Below are 20,788 nucleotides of genomic sequence, written 5' to 3'. Positions count from 1 at the left end.
CTTCCCGTCGGACATTAATACTATAATTCAGGACAGCAGATTATTCCTGTCCATATGCTTGCTTGGTGTTTTTTTTTTAAATAGGAGGACATGGTAAAAATACGAACAATGCGATGATGGTGTCAGTTCCACAATGACTCGACCTCCCTTCCCCAGCCAACAACAAAGTTATTTTCGTTTTCCTCTTCACATTTTCTTCTGCTTCTTCTTTCCAATTTCACGATCATCAACTTCACTCGGACACATATGGACTCTAAACACTGTAGCAGCTCGCTACCCGTGAAGTGCTTGTGCACTTGGGAATATATGGGATATGGGAAGATTTGTATTATCCCTCGAAAAAGAAGCCCTTTCTGGTGATTTATTATTTTGTTTGCACAACTTGGGTCCCTATGTTGTAGTTAGTGCCATTATTCGTAACGGTGATAATAACATTGTCTTCACAAATGAAGTATCTCGATCTGGGAACCCAACGTCAGATTACCTTCTAGTCCCTACTCCTTTTGCACCAATACAGTTGGTGTATACTGGTACACTTCCTGGCACTAGCTTTGCTCTTTGCTTATGTTTCAGCAACATTAAGATTCAAGTCGAGAGATGCAAACAGACGGACAATCAGAAAGGATGGCTTGGAGGCTTGCCAGACTTATACGGTTGGAGAAACAAAGACGAACAGTACGTCCTTATGATAGCAGTGCTGTCCACACGTCTTTCTGTAAGTGGTTTGTACTTTACTGTACCCTAACCCTAACCATCTGACTGACCTATCTTTAACGTGTTCCCAGATCTCAGCAATGACTTCCAACGTTATCATAACTGACACCAATAATGGCTGAACCAATAACAAAAGTAGACCCAAGTTGTCATGAACCATATTTTTTTCTTTAGCAATCCCGAATTTTGCTTTTACAAAACAATCTCAGGGATTATGTAAAGATCTTTCCCAATTCCTTATTCTTTATCTAGTCGCTGTCTCTATCTCTGTCTTCATTCTCCTGCAGAGCCTCTTGGCTGTCTTCCTCTTCATCCTCGTCAGCTTCTTCTTCCTCATCATCCCCTCCTCCATTCATCATCTCCATCTCGAGCTCCACTGCGCCCTCCTCCACCTCCCCATCCACTCCACTGAAGGCATCAGCATCCTGGGACACCTCCACCATCTCGGTTCCCTGGACCACCTCTTCGGCACCCTCACGGATCTTCTTGACGTGGAAGGTGAAGGGGGGCACCTTGTACACGGCAGTCTTTGAGCGGGCGTAAACCACGTGGTCCGGTGTGAAGGACTTCTTCACCTTCTCACGGGATGTCACGATCTTCTGCTTGCGATCAGGGTTGACACTCATCCGTGTTCCGAGCTTCCCCATCTTCTTCTCGATGTTGTGACGTGTCTTCTCCAGATTGTCCTTGGTCTTCTGTTTGGTCTTCTCCAAAGTATCCTTGGTTTTCTGCTTGGTCTTCTCCAGGTTATCTTTTGTCTTCTGCTTTGTCTTCTCAATGTTTTCCTTGGTTTTCTGTTTGGTCCTCTCCAGGTTCTCTTTGGTCTTTGCTCTGTTCTTATCCATCTTCTCCTTTGAGAAGACCGTCTTCAGGGTCTGCACACGCTGCAGGCTGCTTCGCTTGATGCGCTCGGCGCGGGTCTCCTCGATGGTGTCCTCGATCTCCAACCCCTCCTCATCTGACGAGAGGTCTACATGGGGTTTGTCTGCCTTCTCTGCTTCCCCTGCCTCCTCCCCTTCCACCACTTCCTTCAGCTCCAGCATGCTGCCTCCTCTGCTTCCTGACACGGACTCAGAAACCCTCAAGGATTTGGAGATGCTGAGTTTTGAGGGAACCTTCACTTCATCCTGTGGAGAAAAGAACATCATTTGTTTATGAAAGTACTGTTAATGTAATTTAGCAAAACCAGAAAAAACGTTTTAAACAGGAAATGACGGTTCACGACAGGCGTAAACATTTTGGAAGTCCCAATAACATAAACAACGAGTATAAAAGCTAGATGGAACTGGAAAATCACTGAGAAGAATACATCTTGAGAAATGAATCGGCAGTATAGTTACTGTATAGTCAAATTACTGCAGATTTGAATGTTTAGTGGATGAGATTGTAAAGTTTTTCATAATATAATATGTTTGCATGTATTCATTTCTATTTGTGCAATTTCCCATTCTCTTTCTGCACAGGTACACACAGGACCACTGCAGTGACTCACCCGTCAGAGCTTAGAGGCATTAGAGATGTGGACTGATAGTAACACGACTCCAGGGTGCACTTAATTATGCCATGCCAGAGGGAGAAATGACAGGGAAGAATGTAAGACAAAGGGATGGAACATGGAAATAGGTTGGGGGGGTTTCCTGGGAGCCGTGAGCAATGTGTTAAAGAGTTATGCAAGAAAACCACAGTTTGAGTACAAAGCTGCACATACCTTTCCCCACACACACGCGCACGCACACACACAAACTAATTATCACACTATGCCCATAGTATTTACAGTATAGTAAGTCTAGACTGTGAGATAGGACATATGGTGTAAGGTTAAGCTTGGTAATAGTACACTTAATATGGGCCGTCTTTCCTAAAGGGTCATCATAACAAATCTTCAGAATTCATTTAACCGATTCATATAACATATAACGTTTCCACACCAAACAATATGGACCCATTACATTTCCGTCACTCCATGACCTTAATACAAAAACATGAGATTGCCATTCAACTTGCTCATTGGTTGAGAAATGTTGATTTTATTGATCAATATGGCATTTCCACTCGCATCCCCTCAGGACACAGCAGCCCCACTAGCATCCCCTCAGGACACAGCAGCCCCACTAGCATCCCCTCAGGACACAGCAGCCCCACTAGCATCCCCTCAGGACACAGCAGCCCCACTAGCACCCCCTCAGGACACAGCAGCCCCACTAGCATCCCCTCAGGACACAGCAGCCCCACTAGCATCCCCTCAGGACACAGCAGCCCCACTAGCATCCCCTCAGGACACAGCAGCCCCACTAGCATCCCCTCAGGACACAGCAGCCCCACTAGCACCCCCTCAGGACACAGCAGCCCCACTAGCACCCCCTCAGGACACAGCAGCCCCACTAGCATCCCTTCGGCTTTAGGAGCCACGAGGTGTTTGTTGCAATATATAAGTCTTTCTCAGCACAGTGTTGACACCTCCGTACAGATGACCACGATACCCTGTCCTGCAAGTAGGACCACCTGACCCGGCCCGCCCAGCACCATGCTCACCTCCTTCTGCCATCATACAACCCTCCATTTCCCCCCATCTCCATATCCTATCAACCTTCTCCACTTCCCTCTGTTTGCCTCGCAGCGAGGGAGCCTTTCCTTGTGCCTCCCTCACCTCGTAAGCACAATGCTGCGGCCTGTAGATGAAGCCATGTAAGGAGGGGTGAGGAAAGCGGCGCTTCCTCTTTCCATCACGGCAAATCCTCGTCCAATTGGGCTCCTGAATGTCTGTGTGAGGGCTAATACTTGTTGTACGTACTGTATTGTCTTTTCCTGTCCCTCTACACCGCCTCTACATTCAAAACAGGAACACAGACAAAGGATCGCAGGGAGGGGGGGTAAGGTGTGGAAAGGGAAGACACTTCTGGGCTGTTGTGACTCGAGTAATAGCACACGTGGGATGATGCTTCTGAGTCTTGGAAACCATCTGCTCAGCAGGAAGATGATAGCATCAAGGCTTGGCTGGAAGGTGGGGGTATGGGAGCTGACGGGGACTGGGGGGGGGCTCCTGTCTATTGTGTTCTGTTCAGCAGTGCGATGGTGGTCTCATGAAGGTATTGTACTGCGGTATCTTTGGTCAACTTGACCCTGGACGTGGGATCTTGGCTTTCTCGAACAGCTGTGTTGTTAGGCGCGGCGCTGGGAAAATACCTGACCTGCTAATATTCATCACAGCATGTTTCGATCCCAAGAACAATGCGCTGGGTGTTGGAAATCGCTTAAGCAACGTGAAGGCCGACTCTCTGACACGGCCACACACACTGCCACCGGAGTTCTGACTAAAGTCCACGTTAGGGCTGAATGTTCTCTTATGGGAATACGTGTTTGAATGACAATGGAGTTTCCTGATATATCAACATTTTTGACTTTAATTAAATGTATTATGTCAACAGATTTCACATAACTGTATAAGGTTAGTTGGAAGCAATGATATGAAGTTTCATATAAATAAATGAATATGAGTTTCTTAATATTACTGCTTTCAACTAACCTAATACAGTTATGTGAAATCTGTTGACACAATACATTTAATTAAAGTCAACGGTTCAGTTTGTTCAGTGAATGGAATAATGATGTGAATCATAATCAACACTTTAGTTCCACCTGGAGTTCAATTACAAGCTACCCTGCAGTTTACAAAGTCATTCAAATAGCCGCACATTTAGCTACGACAAACATATTAATATAACTACACACATATTCTGGAGTCATTTTAGGCTTTGTTGATGAATAAACTGTCACACCCATGATACGGTTAAGCTAGCTGAATCTCATAAGCTTGTTGAGCTTTAGCTGGACTGTTACTTTATCTCTGGAGACGTACAGTGTGTACCGTGTGTGCCCGCGGGAGCCCCGTCTGTCAGCTACAGTGTTGGAGGTCACTAATGTGTTTGCATAGGCCGAATTCATCAGGGGGGTCTGTGCTGTGTGTGTGTGTGTGTGTGTGTGTGTGTGTGTGTGTGTGTGTGTGTGTGTGTGTGTGTGTGTGTGTGTGTGTGTGTGTGTGTGTGTGTGTGTGTGTGTGTGTGTGTGTGTGTGTGTGTGTGTCCAAGTACATGGAAAGAGGGAAGTTCAGGCATTCGCCTTAATGTGTTGACATCCTGACCCTCCTAATTTAATGGGGCATTGTTCTCGATGACGCTTCTGAACAAAACACAGGAAGGTACACTCAGAGCCATGGAAACTAGAGGGATGAGGTATGTAATGGCTCTGTGTGTGTGCGCTTGTTGACGTGTGTGTGTGTGTGTGTGTGTGTGTGTGTGTGTGTGTGTGTGTGTGTGTGTGTGTGTGTGTGTGTGTGTGTGTGTGTGTGTGTGTGTGTGTGTGTGTGTGTGTGTGTGTGTGTGTGTGGGTGTGTGGCAGTGAGACTACAATTTGCCTTTAGCTCTTGCAAAAGGAGATCATTTCCATATCTGGTTTGTACTTTCATTACTAAATGATCAGGAGGGAATTGAGTTGCAAAACACACTAAACCACAATCTGTGCGTGTGTGTGTGTGTGTGTGTTCACAGTGCACTACATGAATTTCACCACTGCTGCCACTCTCGTACAACGTATAACACACATGACTCATGGTTGGTGGAAAGCTAAACCCATTCACCTGAGAGGTGTTTACGGTGCTGTTACTCGTCCACACCTTTGAGCTCCCTGGAATCATACATGATAAGTAGACAGTGAAACACATCATATATACACTTATATAGTGAACAAATGGCCCATTTAGCCGTTGGTATTTCAGACCTACTATCAACTGTACATCTTTCAGTTGTCATGTGTCACCATAGTTACATCCAAGCGAGTTTTCCATTGGCGAGTCTTGTTCTACTCTGGATCAGTTTATAGCATCGACACTTCTAATGAATCTCCTTCAAGCGTTTGGAAATAATCCAGGTGTCTGCTGTGGAGCCAGGTTTTCAATTCCTTGACACCTAGACATCTTTTCCCTTAGCAACCGACTTATTCAGACGTTTTCTCTGCTATGCGTTTAAGTGTTTCTTCTTTATATTTGCTTTTTATATTTGACTAACAAGCCAAATGCCTGCTCTAAAGCTGGGCTTGTACGGCTAACAAGTGCTTCACTTTCTGCACAACCAGAAGCAGCTACTTTATGCTCACCATGTATCAACAAGAACATAAACACAGAACCCCCAATGAGTGTGTGTGTGTGTGTGTGTGTGTGTGTGTGTGTGTGTGTGTGTGTGTGTGTGTGTGTGTGTGTGTGTGTGTGTGTGTGTGTGTGTGTGTGTGAGTGAGTCAGTGTGTGTCAGATGCTGAGATCAGCTGCCTGATGCTCTGTGTTGTCAGCATAATGTAGTGTTTCTCTCGTGATGAGTGTGTGTGTGTGTGTGTGTGTGTCTGTGTGTGTGTGTGTGTGTGTGTGTGCGTGTGTGTGTGTGTGTGTGTGTGGGGGGGCTTCTGTCCCACTCTGCCTCTGTGCAGCCCAGCACAAGCGTTCTGACCTGAACCCCTAACGTTTATAAAGTTAGTTTCACTCTAAGTTATAAGATATTTCATTTCAGTTCAAAAGTATAAAGTCTATACCTGTTTTCCGTAAGTTGGCAGGAGGCCATTCAAACCAATGTGCCGCCGTGTTGACATTATACTGCTATTGAGTGGTCAACGTCGGAAATGTTCAAACTCTAGTAAAAGTGGATTTAACGGGCTGGTCCGAGTGGTTCTGCATGTTTACATTATGTATGACTGACAGCTGTTCGTGTTGCAAAGCATGCCGCATGGATCAAATCAATACATGTATGTGAGTCCATGTTGTGCATAGTACTGTATGAAATGTCTTAGTCGTGTAATTGATCAAAGTGTATCAACACTGTATTCATGTGTGTCCTCTAGCAGGCTGCTCCGTAGACTCTGCACTATACCTGCAGCTAAGCAGCTATACTGCAACAACAGAACACTTGGAGTTCACAAATGGATTACAATCTTTGGTGAACTTTCATTACTAAACAAAAAACAAAAAAAGGAAATGGCTGCCCTTCACAGAAGTAAAAACATTTGGTCAAATCTCAAACTGTTAAGCAAACCAAAGGATCCTCGTGTGTGTTGTATATCATTCACGTATCACTGAAGGCACGCGTTCCTGTTTGTCCCGTGTGTTTCCTGGAAGTCACATGTTACAGTTTTAGGGAAGTTTCATGTGGGCATAGTTGGATTGTCTGGGCGTTGCCAAGTGGTGAGCCGCACACTGACGATCAACCAGCTCAGAGGAACCATGGCAACAACAACAATGCCAGAGCCATACCTCAGCCAAGTGTGTGCTAGGATACTTCCAGCCTCAGGCTCAACATCCCTTTGATATGCCTTCAGCTACATCTGTGCTGCTGTGCCGCGTGCCACGATTACAATGTTGTGCATAAAGTGAACTCGTACAAATCACGCCAGAACTAACCATTTTAGATTGTTTTGCCTCTCGTGGCATTCAAAAATATGTTGTTGTACTTGTGTCTCCATGGTAACAGTGGTGAGCTTGAACTATAATGTTTCCAGATGAAGGGAAGGATTGGAAAGCAGACAGAAGTTGTTTGTTTGTGTAATGAAGGTCTTTGTATGTGTGTGCACAAGCTTTGACTGTGCCTGAACTTGTGTGTGTGTGTGAGCGCACCATGGAAGCTTTCCACTCCAAGCCCACACTGCAACCACTCATCAGCCTTACAGAGTGAGAGACAGGAATCCCAGTGCAACACACCCCTCTCTGTTTCTGCTTTCCTGTTTAAACTTACACCACAAAGAACTCCCTACTGCTGTGGAAAGAGTGTGTGTGTGTGTGTGTGTGTGTGTGTGTGTGTGTGTGTGTGTGTGTGTGTGTGTGTGTGTGTGTGTGTGTGTGTGTGTGTGTGTGTGTGTGTGTGTGTGTGTGTGTGGAGCACTCACGCAGCACATGTACAGTTGCTAGCATAGATGCAGGAAACACTCAAACACACACTCTCGCAAAAAGGGGATTTTCCAGTGAGTCCAGGAAGATGGGGAATCCTCCTCCTCATACTGACGTGCAGAGGAATGTGGGCAGTCAAGGAATCAAACGAGGACACTGTCCTTCTTCTTCTGGAGCTCTGGAGTCACAATCTAACAACCTCATGATGTTCATCAGCTGATGGCCTTCCCCAGGTCGTCATGGAGATGTTGATATCACTTAGATCAGGTGGTGAGATCTGAAGTAAAGGCTCCACTAAGCTGACATGACATGGGCCTTGTGGTGAGGTCAGTTTCTCAACTGCTGTTTCTAAGGTTAGGAATTCCTTTTGACCTTTAAGTCACTTAACAAATACCCTTTATGGCTCCTTAAGCCACACACAGAAAAGAAACAGGGTAATTAAACATCTTCTGGAGGCTCTGGAACACTTCATACTTTTAGTTAAAAGAGCATTTCCATACACAGCACATTGTAAATCTTTTTATAACAAAGACGACACAAGCTCAGCCAAGAGCAGGCGAGCGCCATGGAGTTACCCACGGAACACTTTGGACCAGGGAGGGTGGCAGAGCTGAGTCCTTCATAGTGGAGTGCAATGTTTGAGGCAGCAGGAATCATTCCCCCTCAAGAGTTAACCTGGATTGTTATAGAAGCTTAAATATCTGAGATATGTTCAAACCTGGATAGTTCAAACTAAACTATTTGCATACAAGATTAAAGCGGTTTATCTCTGGCCAAAGTCAGAAGCATCACCAAGACAGTAAACTGCTGATCTGTGACATAACTGTAAAAAGGTCCATCTGTTTCCCCCTCTGTCCTCCAGGCGGTAGAGCTGCCCCCCCCCCTCTGTCCTCCAGGCGGTAGAGCTGCCCCCCCCCCTCTGTCCTCCAGGCGGTAGAGCTGCCCCCCCCCCTCTGTCCTCCAGGCGGTAGAGCTGCCCCCCCCCTCTGTCCTCCGGGCAGAACATCCAGTGCCCAGGTTGAGCCCCCCCCCCAAAGAAGTGCATGATATCAAGATTGGGTATAAATGACATGTCTTATGATTTTTAACCAAGTCAAGAAATATTAGTAAAGCTCATGGGGTGTGTGCAGTCTGCCCAGAGCAGCATCCTGGAGGGTCTGAGTGCTGAGTCATGGGTCTCCAACATGTTGGAACCTTTTTGATAAAGCTTATAGTTAGGGCTGATTAGATTCAGCCTCTAGTTTTGCTGATATAGGCTTAGTTTGTCGGGGGACATCTTCCTTCTTCCTTCTCTCTGTCTCTACCTGTGTACTCTCATGTTCCCATTAACCCAGCTTCCCCACATGTCTTTCTTTTTGGTGTCTATATACGCCGGGATCCGGAGTCATGGATGATCCTGCGGTCCTGAGTCCTGGATCGCGAGCCCTGGATCGCAAGTCGTGGCTGTGGTCCTGGATCATCGGTCCTGGATGGATATCCTCGTGGATTCATCTTCCTATTATACACACATGCTTTTCCAAACATTTGGACTACCTATGTTGCAAATGTATTATCTTTCAATTTACACACGGCATCTATTGCACGTCTGTCCGTCCTGGGAGAGGGATCCCTCCTCTGTTGCTCTCCCTGAGGTTTCTCCCATGTTCCCTTTAAACTGGGTTTTCTCTGGAAGTCTTTCCTTGTACGATGTGAGGGTCTAAGGACAGAGGGTCTAAGGACAGAGGGTCTGAGGACAGAGGGTCTGAGGACCGAGGGTCTAAGGACAGAGGGTGTCGTATTGTCATACTGATATTCTGTACACACTGTGAAGACCACTGAGACAAATGTAACATGTGTGATATTGGGCTATATAAATAAACATTGATTGATTGATTGATTGAACAATGATTGGCTCAAAGCAGCTGTTAATCTGTTTAAAACAAGTTGACTTGTCCAACAGCGGCAGAGGTCCAACCCTGGAGCCCGTCCACAGCATCAGCGTGAAGGACCGGCCGTTAGCAGGAAGCAGGAAGCAGGATGCATGCTGGAGAGCAGATTGAACGGAACCTCAAGGAGGAACATTTTCTCCTAATATGTGTTTTTTTCACTTTTGTAAAAAAACTAATAAATATGTAACGTGTTAAAACAATGTGTGAGTAAAGCTCAACTCTTCATCTACCACATCAATGCCACTGCGAAAGGCCTCGCTGAGATGCTCCTGCTTCCTCTACATTGACCAAGTCAGTAGCTAGACACACACTTCAGGTTCACATCAGTGTCTTTATATTGCAGACGCTGTGGGTGTGACCTTTGTCTGGGCTTGCAAGTACTCTCCCCAAAGCATCATAGAGCACCCAGAGAAGGTGCAGAGCTGGAACACCGAGACACAATGTGACAACATGTGGACTTTAACAACAGAGTTCAAAAGTTGCATGGCTGTAAGATAACAGACACCTCATACAGTAATAGGTGTTCTGCATGCCTTACTGTGTTCTAACTAAGACCAAGACAAGCATGCTGGAATATCATCTGAACCTTGATGCTCTCCGTCAGCCGGATCCTCAGGTGATGGTTGCATCTGCATACATTGCTCCAACCAGCCAGGACTGTGTGTGTGTGTGTGTGTGTGTGTGTGTGTGTGTGTGTGTGTGTGTGTGTGTGTGTGTGTGTGTGTGTGTGTGTGTGTGTGTGTGTGTGTTCATTTCTCATGTGAGTGCCATGGGAAAGAGTGTGATGGTCACACACAGCATTGAGAGCACTCCCTACTCTCCTCCTATTTTCCACTCGTCCCCTTTAATCAGAGGCAAGGGACGAGAGAGAGGGAGAGAGAGAGAGTTCTATATAAAGTGATGGCATGCCGCAGGTCCCTGAGGGGGGAGAGACGGGTGAGTCACCAGGCCTGTTGTTGTGCTGCAGCTCAGCAGCTCTCTTTCACATCCCTACATTCCTTCCAGCCCTCATTCCTGACCCCTTACTTTGTTTCCTTCTACCTTCCCTGGTTCTGTGGTTTCCTTACAGTGTTAAGAGAGGAGACTACGGTTCTCAAATGACTGTGGAATGAGACAGATCAGCATCACAGTCACAGCTCCATGGCAACCAAACATTGAGAAACCAAAGATATTCCTGTGCCAGCTGTGAACGAGAGAACTACATTCTTATGTGATCCAGTTCAGGACGATTGCTCCAATAGCATTGATAATTGAAGGAATCTGATTTGCATTACAATCAGTAGAACTATATTATAGACTGCTGACCCTTTGCACACGTTGATGCTTTGCATGAAGATATGCAATATATTCTTTTGTTCTGTAGTTTTATTTGTAAGAAAACAACACATGCAGGAGGCTTGTTAGGTGGTCTTTGAAAACTGCTTAGGTTGTTGACAACAAGCCATATCCATTTGAGCATACTTTTTATTTGCACAGCTTCATAATCGTTTTTTTTAATGAAAGGGAAGCAGCTAATTCTCAAGGTCCCAGTATCAACACTTAACCTCGAGTTTCCAAGTTCTAAGGGAAAGTCGGGGAGGTCGGCTAAGACCAGCACACTCTCACAGATTTGAATAGAAATAGCACGCAGCTCTGAGCAAGCCACTTTGCTACACTTTTACACACTTTGCCGCACTTTTGCAAACGTGGCCACACTACTGTACGTGGCCGCACTTATCCACAATCACTTTGAGCACTGTGCCACATTGTGCTGCCCTTTGAAGTAAACTCTACTTTAGGGGATTGGACCTGCAGAATCCCTGATGTGAGTTCTGTTGGGGACCTGTCATCTCTCTCCCTTGTCATCTCTCTCCCTTGTCATCTCTCTCCCTTGTCATCTCTCTATCTAATAAAGGCATGATGCCAAAAGAAAAACAAATCTGTAAATGATTGAGATTCATATATTGGAAAGGGTATTTTGAACTTTGGAAAGAGCCAGGTTAGTCATTTCCCACTGTCCAAAGTCTGTATGCTAAGCTAGGCTAACACTTTATACCTAACACACAGAAAGGAGACTTTAAAAAAGGGATTTAAGTTAGCATGTTTTCTGCAATGTTGAACCGTTTCTTAAAATCAGTTCCATGACATTGGTAATGTTTTCCTCACCCCTATACTCGTATCCCTCGGCAGGATACGTCTCCTTGTGTTATTGTGTGGTCTGATTTCCTACAGTGCTCAAATGCACCACAGCATGTCTGCCAGTGTGTTCAGGAGCCACAACAGTTTGCATGAACCTCTTCTCCGCTCAAACAGAGGAGCTTTGTGAGGATGAACTCATCAATCTTTCACAAATAAGGATTTCTTGAAGTGTTTCCAAGGCTCCAGACACATGTGTGCGAGGCAGCTCGCTCTCACCCCTCTCCCCTCGCACTGCAAGACACAGCTTGCCATTGTCGACTCTCACTGGAGGTTTACAACATACTTTGGTGATCATGTACTTTCACGTAGGGCCACACAGATACACACACATGCAAATGCAGCCCAATACACACACACACATACACACACAATCCTTGGTAGTGAGTACACAAGGAACCCAGTCATTAATAACACACCCATGTATAATTGCAATGCCATACCCAATGGTAACTGTAAACACAAGATGATTTAACATTTGAATGTAATCTTTGAAGTTTTAGCTTCACTCTCAAAAAGTGATTTTATTATGATGGGACCAGCAGGTGAAGCCCCCCCCCACCCCCACCCCTTACGTGCCCTCTCTGGTTCTATGTACAGCTCCCCATGCTTGGCTAACAGTAACTTGGACAGCCGGGGATGACAGTGGCTGTTCCCATGGCAACCCTGTGTTACTCTTTCCTATAACAATGGAGGAGGTTGGTGTTTATGGAGAGATTTATGGAGCTGCAGAAGAAGTGGGTTCTTCCTCTCCTGTTTGCTCCTGTTCTGCTCTGTGAAATGTGTCCTCTGCTTCACGCTAACACAAGTGTACGGCTGCTGATGGGCGTAAGCAGATGCAGTGTATTGAAGTACTCGTGTTGAAAGGGCTAACGTGATGTTGTTGAGCTTTCAGAAAGAGAATGAGGGAGAAACAGATTGAAAGAAGAATGGTCCAAATAGCAGAGGCTTACTCAAAGAGAATCCTGACATCTGACTCGTCTCCAGACGTTCAAGTCGAGTACATTGGATTTAGGTAGTTTCACTTTTTTAGTTCAATCAACATTCTAAGGGGATCTAATCCCCCCCACAGAAATAAACGTAATAAAATGAGCCTGATAACTCAGAAATGTACAGAAATGATGGCTCTTGGCTTCCCTGAAAGCACCATAAACTGTAGACATGTTTGAGAGAAAGAAGTGTGAGAAAGGCGTCCTCATATGACATTAATACAGAGCTCGATGGTTAAGTGACTTCTCACAAACAAACTTCTGTTCAGGCCAATAGATTCAGAGCAGGAAACACATGATGGAGGGAATCATGAGGAACAAACTAATGTTTTCAATAAGCACCTCTTGACTATGAGTCAGCCACATCTGACTCATGTGGAAAAGCTTTTACTCACAAATCAAATATCATTTGGGGAAAGACAAGGATCTGAGAGACAATATTCTCTATTGATGTGTACTGAGTAGCAGATAAGTCATGCAATTTACCACGGCTGAAAGACGATTAGGGTATGTTTGAATATGTTCAGATGTGACAGTGAATGGTAGGGAGACCGCTCCCTGTTCTTTAATGTATATTATTACGAGAAGTACAACGTTAACGGTGTCAGAACATTGTCTCCACCCATTTTAATTGATTTGTCTGCCAGTAAAGAATACACGTTTCCATCAACCTGTTGTTATGCACATGTTTTATTTCACAAGTGTGTGAATCTATTAAAGCAAAAGCAGAATGCAGAATTGTCTCATTGCTGCCCCAAGTGGCCAATGGGTGGAAACACACACTACAACTGCAACTCTCACCAACCTTGAGTAGTGCACCAGAAACAGTGACTTTTCTCTCAGAAGAAGACTTCAGTTGGAGGCCTCTATCTGCCACTTTGACCATTGCGGTACTAATATAAAGTCCAGGTATAATCCACAACTTTTGATAATGGTAAACAAAACATGAGTGACTATGCAATGGACATTTGGCATGACTGGCTAAGTTGTGACCAGGGACATACAAAAGAAAAGAAACATGAGGATAGTGTCTTTGACCTTACCAAGTAACTGCTGCCAGAACATTCAAGTTCAGTCATAGCTGGCTGCAGCCACCACCACAAACATGTTAGAATAAGATACCCGTCTGTCAAGCAAACATGCCCTCGTTTCCATGGAGAAAACATCTATTGCATCGTGCAGATTAGGGCACATATAATTAAAGAGGAACGGGACAGAGCAACAGGCTACATTAGCCTCTACTAGCATAACATTGTGATCGGAAGACAAATGTTAATGTCAATAATTAACAATCAAGCTGTTGTTGTGTCCTGAATGTCGGAACAACTCGTCTAGGCCTAGGGTTGGGTACCGAGAACCGGTTCCGGTTCGGAACCGGTTCCAACATTTCGATTCCAACGGTATCATTTAGAAATGTGAATTTCGGTTCCGCTTTTCGATTCCTGAGGAACTGTTTCTCGCAGCTCTCCGTAGCCTGCTGCATGACTGCGGCGGGGCGGGAAATGTAGCGTTGTATCTACATTTCCTACAGTGTAACCTGAGACCAGGGCCGGCCCGTCGCACTGGCATTATAAATGTTCGCCTAGGGCGCCAGATCTGTGGAGGCGCTGCGCTGACAGCTCTGGGAGAAAAAATAAATGTTTTGACCGTTGGGGCTCATCCTAATTTTCGACCTTGATGTAACAACATTCATAATTAAGTAAATGTAACACCCTTTTCACCCCGGTTACACTTTTCATTTGCCCTGTACGATGGGCGCTGCAAGTGATGAAAATGGGGGATGTTGGCTTATCTGGCAACCGCAGCTCACAGCCAAAGTGCGAGTGAGCGAGGGAGAAAGGGAGGGTGCACTAGAACCGGCGCTGTTGTTATTAGCATCTGGTGCTAGCTGCTCTAACGGAAGAAGAAGATGTTTCTTCAATGATGTGGAGGAGAGTCCTCTCCAGTCTGACTGAGAGGCTGATAACTACAGCTCAGTGAGGTAAAGGACTCTGAGTGTTTAGATAGTTCACTTTAGTCTAAGTTATCTCAGTGGGTCTCAAACGTTTTGATCACAATTTATGTAAACACATATTTCCAAGGCACTCTTTTATAATTATTGGGATAAAACAGGTTTGAAATCATTCCAATGTATACTATAGGACAGTAAACCAGACATATCGTTTTAAACTGGAGAGATAAAAAGATATGCATAAATAAAATAGTAAAATAAGATATGAATGAACAACAAAAATAAAATGCATTACATGTAGGCTATTTGTTATTTAATTATTAAAATGTAAACTGATCTTTTTCATATGGGTGTTTAGAGTTGTACCCCCTAGATCTAGTCTCTAGTAATTCTGCGTGTGCACCAGATTGAAGCATTTTACTTCAAAATGTTCAAACATTTCTTCCCGGTATGCCTGAGAGGCAGATATGCTTGTTTTTCTCAACAAGAACTGTTTTTAAAAGTTGGACTGTTGCACTGTTGTAGCTTCAGTGGTTCTCAGGTTAAAGTTACATAGCAGTGAATATAAACAGACTGATTAATGTGAATATTACTTTAAACTAACCTGTGTAAAAGTTTCTCAAATAAATGTAATTTTTTTACCCTGCCCCTCAAAGAATCGGAATCGAGAACCGTTAAGAACCGGAATCGAAAAGTAGAATCGGAATCGGAATCGGAATCGTGGAAATTCAAACGATACCCAACCCTATCTAGGCCTGGCTTCTGATCCGCAAAACCAAACAGGAACACTTTTCTAAAGGCCCTTTCCTTCTCACAATCAAACAAGTATGTGATAGTTGCTATTTTTAGATGGCTCCCCCTTCTCATTCTCTGTCTCCATAAGCCCTATGTTACCTCCCCTTCTGTCTCCTCTATCCTCTATCCCTCCTCTCCTTCTCTCTTTCCCCTTTCTCAGAACTTTGTTAACACTCTCTTGTCAATGCCCCGGCCATCTTGCCTGGCATTCACACCACCCCTGCCTACTGACACCACCCCTACCTACTGACACCACCCCTGCCTACTGACACCACCCCTGCCTACTGACACCACCCCTGCCTACTGACACCACCCCTGCCTACTGACACCACCCCTGCCTACTGACACCACCCCTGCCTACTGACACCACCCCTGCCTACTGACACCACCCCTGCCTACTGACACCACCCCTGCCTACTGACACCACCCCTGCCTACTGACACCACCCCTGCCTACTGAACCCAAACCAAAAACACTCCGAGCTCCCAGCTGAAACAATGTTACACACAATCGGCCTGTGAGCGGAGCGAGGAACATTTCTGCCTCACATGTCCTTATATGGACCTGGATCGACCTGCATGAAAAGAATGGGTTGACTGATTAATTTCCATGCAATTCACTACTCGGACATCTTTTGCTCCAAGGCTGTTTGTGAAGTGTGTACTTTACAGTGTTGCAGATCTGGTTCTGGTTGGGAGAAGAATGCTCAGAGTGCTTCATTTGTAAATCATTTGGATGAAACTATGAGCACAGTGGAATATCGGAGCAGTTTGACAAGGTGCTATTTATGGAAATAGTATGGCAACAGATGTTTTGGTTGGTTTCTGAGGAAGGTATAAGAAAGATGAGCAGGATTTGTTCTGACAGATTGTTTGTGACATCTCTGCAGTTCCTGATTCCATTGAACGTCAAGAAAAGTAGACAAAAGAACAAAGCTTTGATTCAAAGAGGAAAACATGTAACAGCTCTTTCTTAAGGCTCCAGTAAAACCACAAAGAGGGACAGTGTGAAGTGGCGTAGTGTCGACATGCAGGCCAACTTGGCTGGCAAGCTACATTGTAACAAGCCCCATTTGGGAATTATTACAATTTTGTCTGCTGCCAATAAATAGATTCTAAATTCATCTGCAGGCAACCAGGACTAAAGTACTGTGCACTTTGCCCTGCCACTGGATCGTGGATTCCAACTTTTTTTAATTAAATGAATGATGTTGAAATGATATGGAATGGCTATGTAACCACTCGGATACTAAGGCAATCTGAACATGCTTATCTGTGAATGATTCATCAAGAGGACAATCTGATAGGTTTGGACAAAGAAGAAAATGAGGGAAGCGATAGAAAAATGCAGGGGGGAGGGAGAAAGGATGGTCTTTAGGGCGTGGTGGGGTGAGGAGGACATGATGTGGAGAGAGTTATCCTGGTGGGTGGAGGAGCAAGGGAAAGGGAGGAACAGGGTGGTGACTGGAGGGAGAGGCAGGGGGAGGTTAGCATGGAGAGCTGAGGACGCCGGGGTTATGAATCAGCTGTCTAAATACGGTCCCTGCTTTTCATTACATTGCATTTAGCTGACGCTTTTATCCAAAGCCACTTACAATAAGTACATTCGACCAGGAAGACACAACCTCGAAGAAAACAGAATCATAAAGTACATCAGGTTTCATAGAGCCAAGTATTTCAAGTGCTACTCAACTGGCTTTAGAGGAGCCAGCCCTTTATTAGTATATAAGTGCTTTGTTAATAATTCTTTGTTAATAGTTCTATCGCTCGAAGTGAAGTCGAAAGAGATGAGTCTTCAGTCTGCGCCGGAAGGTGTGTAAGCTTTCTGCCGTCCTGATGTCAATGGGAGCTCATTCCACCATCTTGGAGCCAGGATAGCAAACCCACGTGTTTTTGCTGATGGGAACTTGGGTCCCCCTCGCAGCGAGGGTGCAGCGAGTCGTAGAAAGCTAAAGAAAATAAAAATAAAACACCAGCGATACTTAGCTCAATCAGAGTAGGATTTGCCTCCTCTTTGCCTCCCGCAGGACTCCAATGTCTTTGTCAGTCTTACTCCCGCAGGACTCCAATGTCTTTGTCAGTCTTACTCCCGCAGGACTCCAATGTCTTTGTCAGTCTTACTCCCGCAGGACTCCAATGTCTTTGTCAGTCTTACTCCCGCAGGACTCCAATGTCTTTGTCAGTCTTACTCCCGCAGGACTCCAATGTCTTTGTCAGTCTTACTCCCGCAGGACTCCAATGTCTTCGGCTGTCTGAAGCTGAAGCTGACGCTCCAGGAAAGAGCTACCTAAATGGACGCCTGATTGCTGAGTTCTCACAGCTGTGGGGCCACGCCCCTCTAATTAGTTAACTCTCTACAGCTGATGGGCGACAGCTGAGAGGCCCTGCCTATATTGTAATGCAGGCTTGAGTGCCTACTGAGCCCTGTGTAACGGGTTCACGTGATCAGATCTGAGATTTAAAATCTCTCAAAAGCGCCGATTTAGCTACAATAACTACAGAACAATTATACAGAGTAGAATAACTGAAATAGAGAAGTCTAATTCAACACGAATAGTACTCACAGTGGCTGCTGCGTCAATAGGTAATGTCGCCACCCGGTCTTGATGCACACCGGTCAAGATGGGTTCATCTCCACGAACCCATCCGCTCCCGTGCAAAGTGGACGGACCTCTCTTCTTCTTGTTTATCTGTCGCTCTCACTCACCCACATGTATTGTCCCAACCTCATGACAGTGATGGAGGAATCTCCCCGGGTCAATCGGTCACATATTCTCACTAAACTCAATGCCTTTTTTCAGCCAACAGCAACTACTATAGTAGATAGTGGCGTGGACACACATTTGGGGGCAGGGTAACAAACATGTCCCTGATCTTCACAATTGACACCTGACCATCACGATAGCCGGGGAGTTTAAGTATGCTTAGAATGGACACAATCACAGAGTGTGTCTTTAAACCAAGTGTAGGGCTAAGTGTTTACAGCTGTTCCAAGTGGTCGTATTGAATGCTGGGTGAGAGCCGAGAAGGGTCCTTCAAAGCTCCAGGCTCGGACTCATCTTCTTAGTCAGACCATTTTGGGCCCCAAATATGGAGAAATAAGTGACGTCTGAAATGGTGCACTTTGACAATTTGATCTATCGTTCATATAACTGGATACTATAGCTTGAATGAACTAATGTTTTCATCACTCTACTTCACTCCCTCGCGCACACACACACACACACACACACACACACACACACACACACACACACACACACACACACACAACACACACACACACACACACACACACACACACACACACACACACACACACACACACACACACACACACACACACACACACACACTGTGGGGTACGGTTGTCACATTCCAGGTGGGATCCTCAGTTAGTGTAAGCTCTTTTTTCTGGCTCCATATGGCCTCAGCTGTCAAGGAACTCCACACAGATGTAAGGGAGTGAATCTCATGGCTTAGTGGATATTCAGGCCGAAACGAGCCAAAAACACACACGCCACTGCAAACACACACACACACACACACACACACACACACACACACACACACACACACACACACACACACACACACACACACACACACACACACACACACACACACACACACACACACACACACACACACACACACACCACACACACACACACACACACACACACACACACACACACACACACACACACACTCCCCCAAACAGAAGGACAGCTGCTGATGCTAACAGGGAGACACTTGCACTGATGTGATGACAGATCAGCTGCTGATTCACACGTCGCACAGTAGTCTGAGTTAGTCCGGCATTCCAGTTGTGGGATATCCTTTGCTTTCACAACAGGTGCTGTTGTTTTGCAGGGGAGTGGTTTTATTTTTTGTGATCGCAATGAATTATGCCACAATGAGATCTAACTGCAATTTTTTAAAGAACTGCAATCTAAGTTGCAATCCAACTTTTTTCATGCCCTACCCTAAAATAGAAAACCCCGTTAATACCGAAACAAGCTTGCATGATGGTGTGGAACACTTCCTATACTGTAGACCACCAGGAAACTCTGATATACAGTATATGCATTGAAATCACAAATACATAGTTATGGTGTCGGATGTTGAGGACATTTGTTTTACATGAGAAAACAAGATGGACAAAGTCATAGCTTCTGCCAGTCCGCTTGTTAGGACCTCACTTGTGATGGGGCCAGGAGGGAGTGGAGGAAAGACTGGTAGCTCAACAGCTGCTATTAAAGCAGATGTTCCACATCCGTATGCTCCACTACACCCCGTGCTGAGCCCTCCCTGTGTGAGCTGACCCTACGCACAGTAACACAACACACAGCTCAGTAACAATGTGTTCTATGACCCCCGAGCTCCAGGGCAGGGCTTCTGAATCCAATGCCCAACATGAGAGAAAACTAGCTGTAGGAAAGAAAACATATTTAGTAAGTATTTTTGTGAATTCTTGAATAAGAAAATGTACACTCAAAGCATTTAATCCCAGACTAAAACTAGTTTGCCTGGCGTAAGGAAGAACATACAGCTATTAATCCTATAACTGTAGATGTTTCTAAATTGTTGTTTTATCTATTATATTGAAATAACTCCAAAGTCCAGCTTCGACCTTAGAGCGACTTTGTTTAAAAAGGCACATTTTTAAATGACTAGGGCACACCACACTGCTTTAAAGGCTCTATGGGGCTGTAGTCCGGTGTGCAGACTACTGGTTTCCTACTTTATTCAAAGGACACATCTCTGACAGCCATAAGGACCATTAGCTCAACAGTGTTCAATGTGCTGCTGTGAGTTCTCTGTGGTATTCAACAGCACTAATGAGTCGTCACAAAGACCAACGATGTATGTGTCGCCGCTCGGTGCGAGTAGCCACATACACAGTGTGACGTGTTGGGGGGCGAAGGTGGAACCTCTCTCAGTCTGCTGATATTGAAAGAATGTGCTCTTGAAGGGCAACAGGGGAGCAGCACACTGAATACAGAACAACACATTGTGCTTAGCTTTTTTAATAAAGATACATCTGCCGTTATGTCACGGTTGGCAACCGTTAAGTAACCCAGTGCTTTGAGTTAGTGGGCGAGCCAGAGTTCTCCTGCCACAGGGCCTGGTGTGGCTCACATAGCAATACCCCAGCCCCTTGAGTTCTTCTCTGGGTGCTATTCCAAGCAGATTGCATTGGAAACGTGCAGCCCTCAGCTTTATTAGATACTAATTAAAACGTTGATTTATGATTTCGAAACAATTCACTCATCAAATTCCTTGCTCAAGATGGAGCTCGAATTTGACTTCTG

The 20,788-nt window shown here is 45.2% G+C and overlaps 1 protein-coding gene across 1 annotated transcript in view; it reads right to left on the bottom strand.

The window, feature by feature from the left end:
* Positions 1–6: 6 nt before the first annotated feature.
* LOC117464661 (caveolae-associated protein 1-like) overlaps positions 7–20,788 on the bottom strand; it is a 23,436-nt gene continuing 2,654 nt past the window's right edge. The window contains exon 2 of the mRNA XM_034107200.2: positions 7–1,841. Coding sequence (XP_033963091.1) covers positions 963–1,841 — 879 coding nt within the window. The 3' untranslated portion in view covers positions 7–962. The remainder of the gene's footprint in view (positions 1,842–20,788) is intronic.

This window comes from Pseudochaenichthys georgianus, chromosome 19 (assembly GCF_902827115.2).
Source record: "Pseudochaenichthys georgianus chromosome 19, fPseGeo1.2, whole genome shotgun sequence".
In the NCBI taxonomy this organism is placed as follows: Eukaryota; Metazoa; Chordata; class Actinopteri; order Perciformes; family Channichthyidae; genus Pseudochaenichthys; species Pseudochaenichthys georgianus.
The sequence above is the reverse complement of the archived record's forward strand: the minus strand, read 5'-3'. Positions and strand labels throughout refer to the sequence as shown.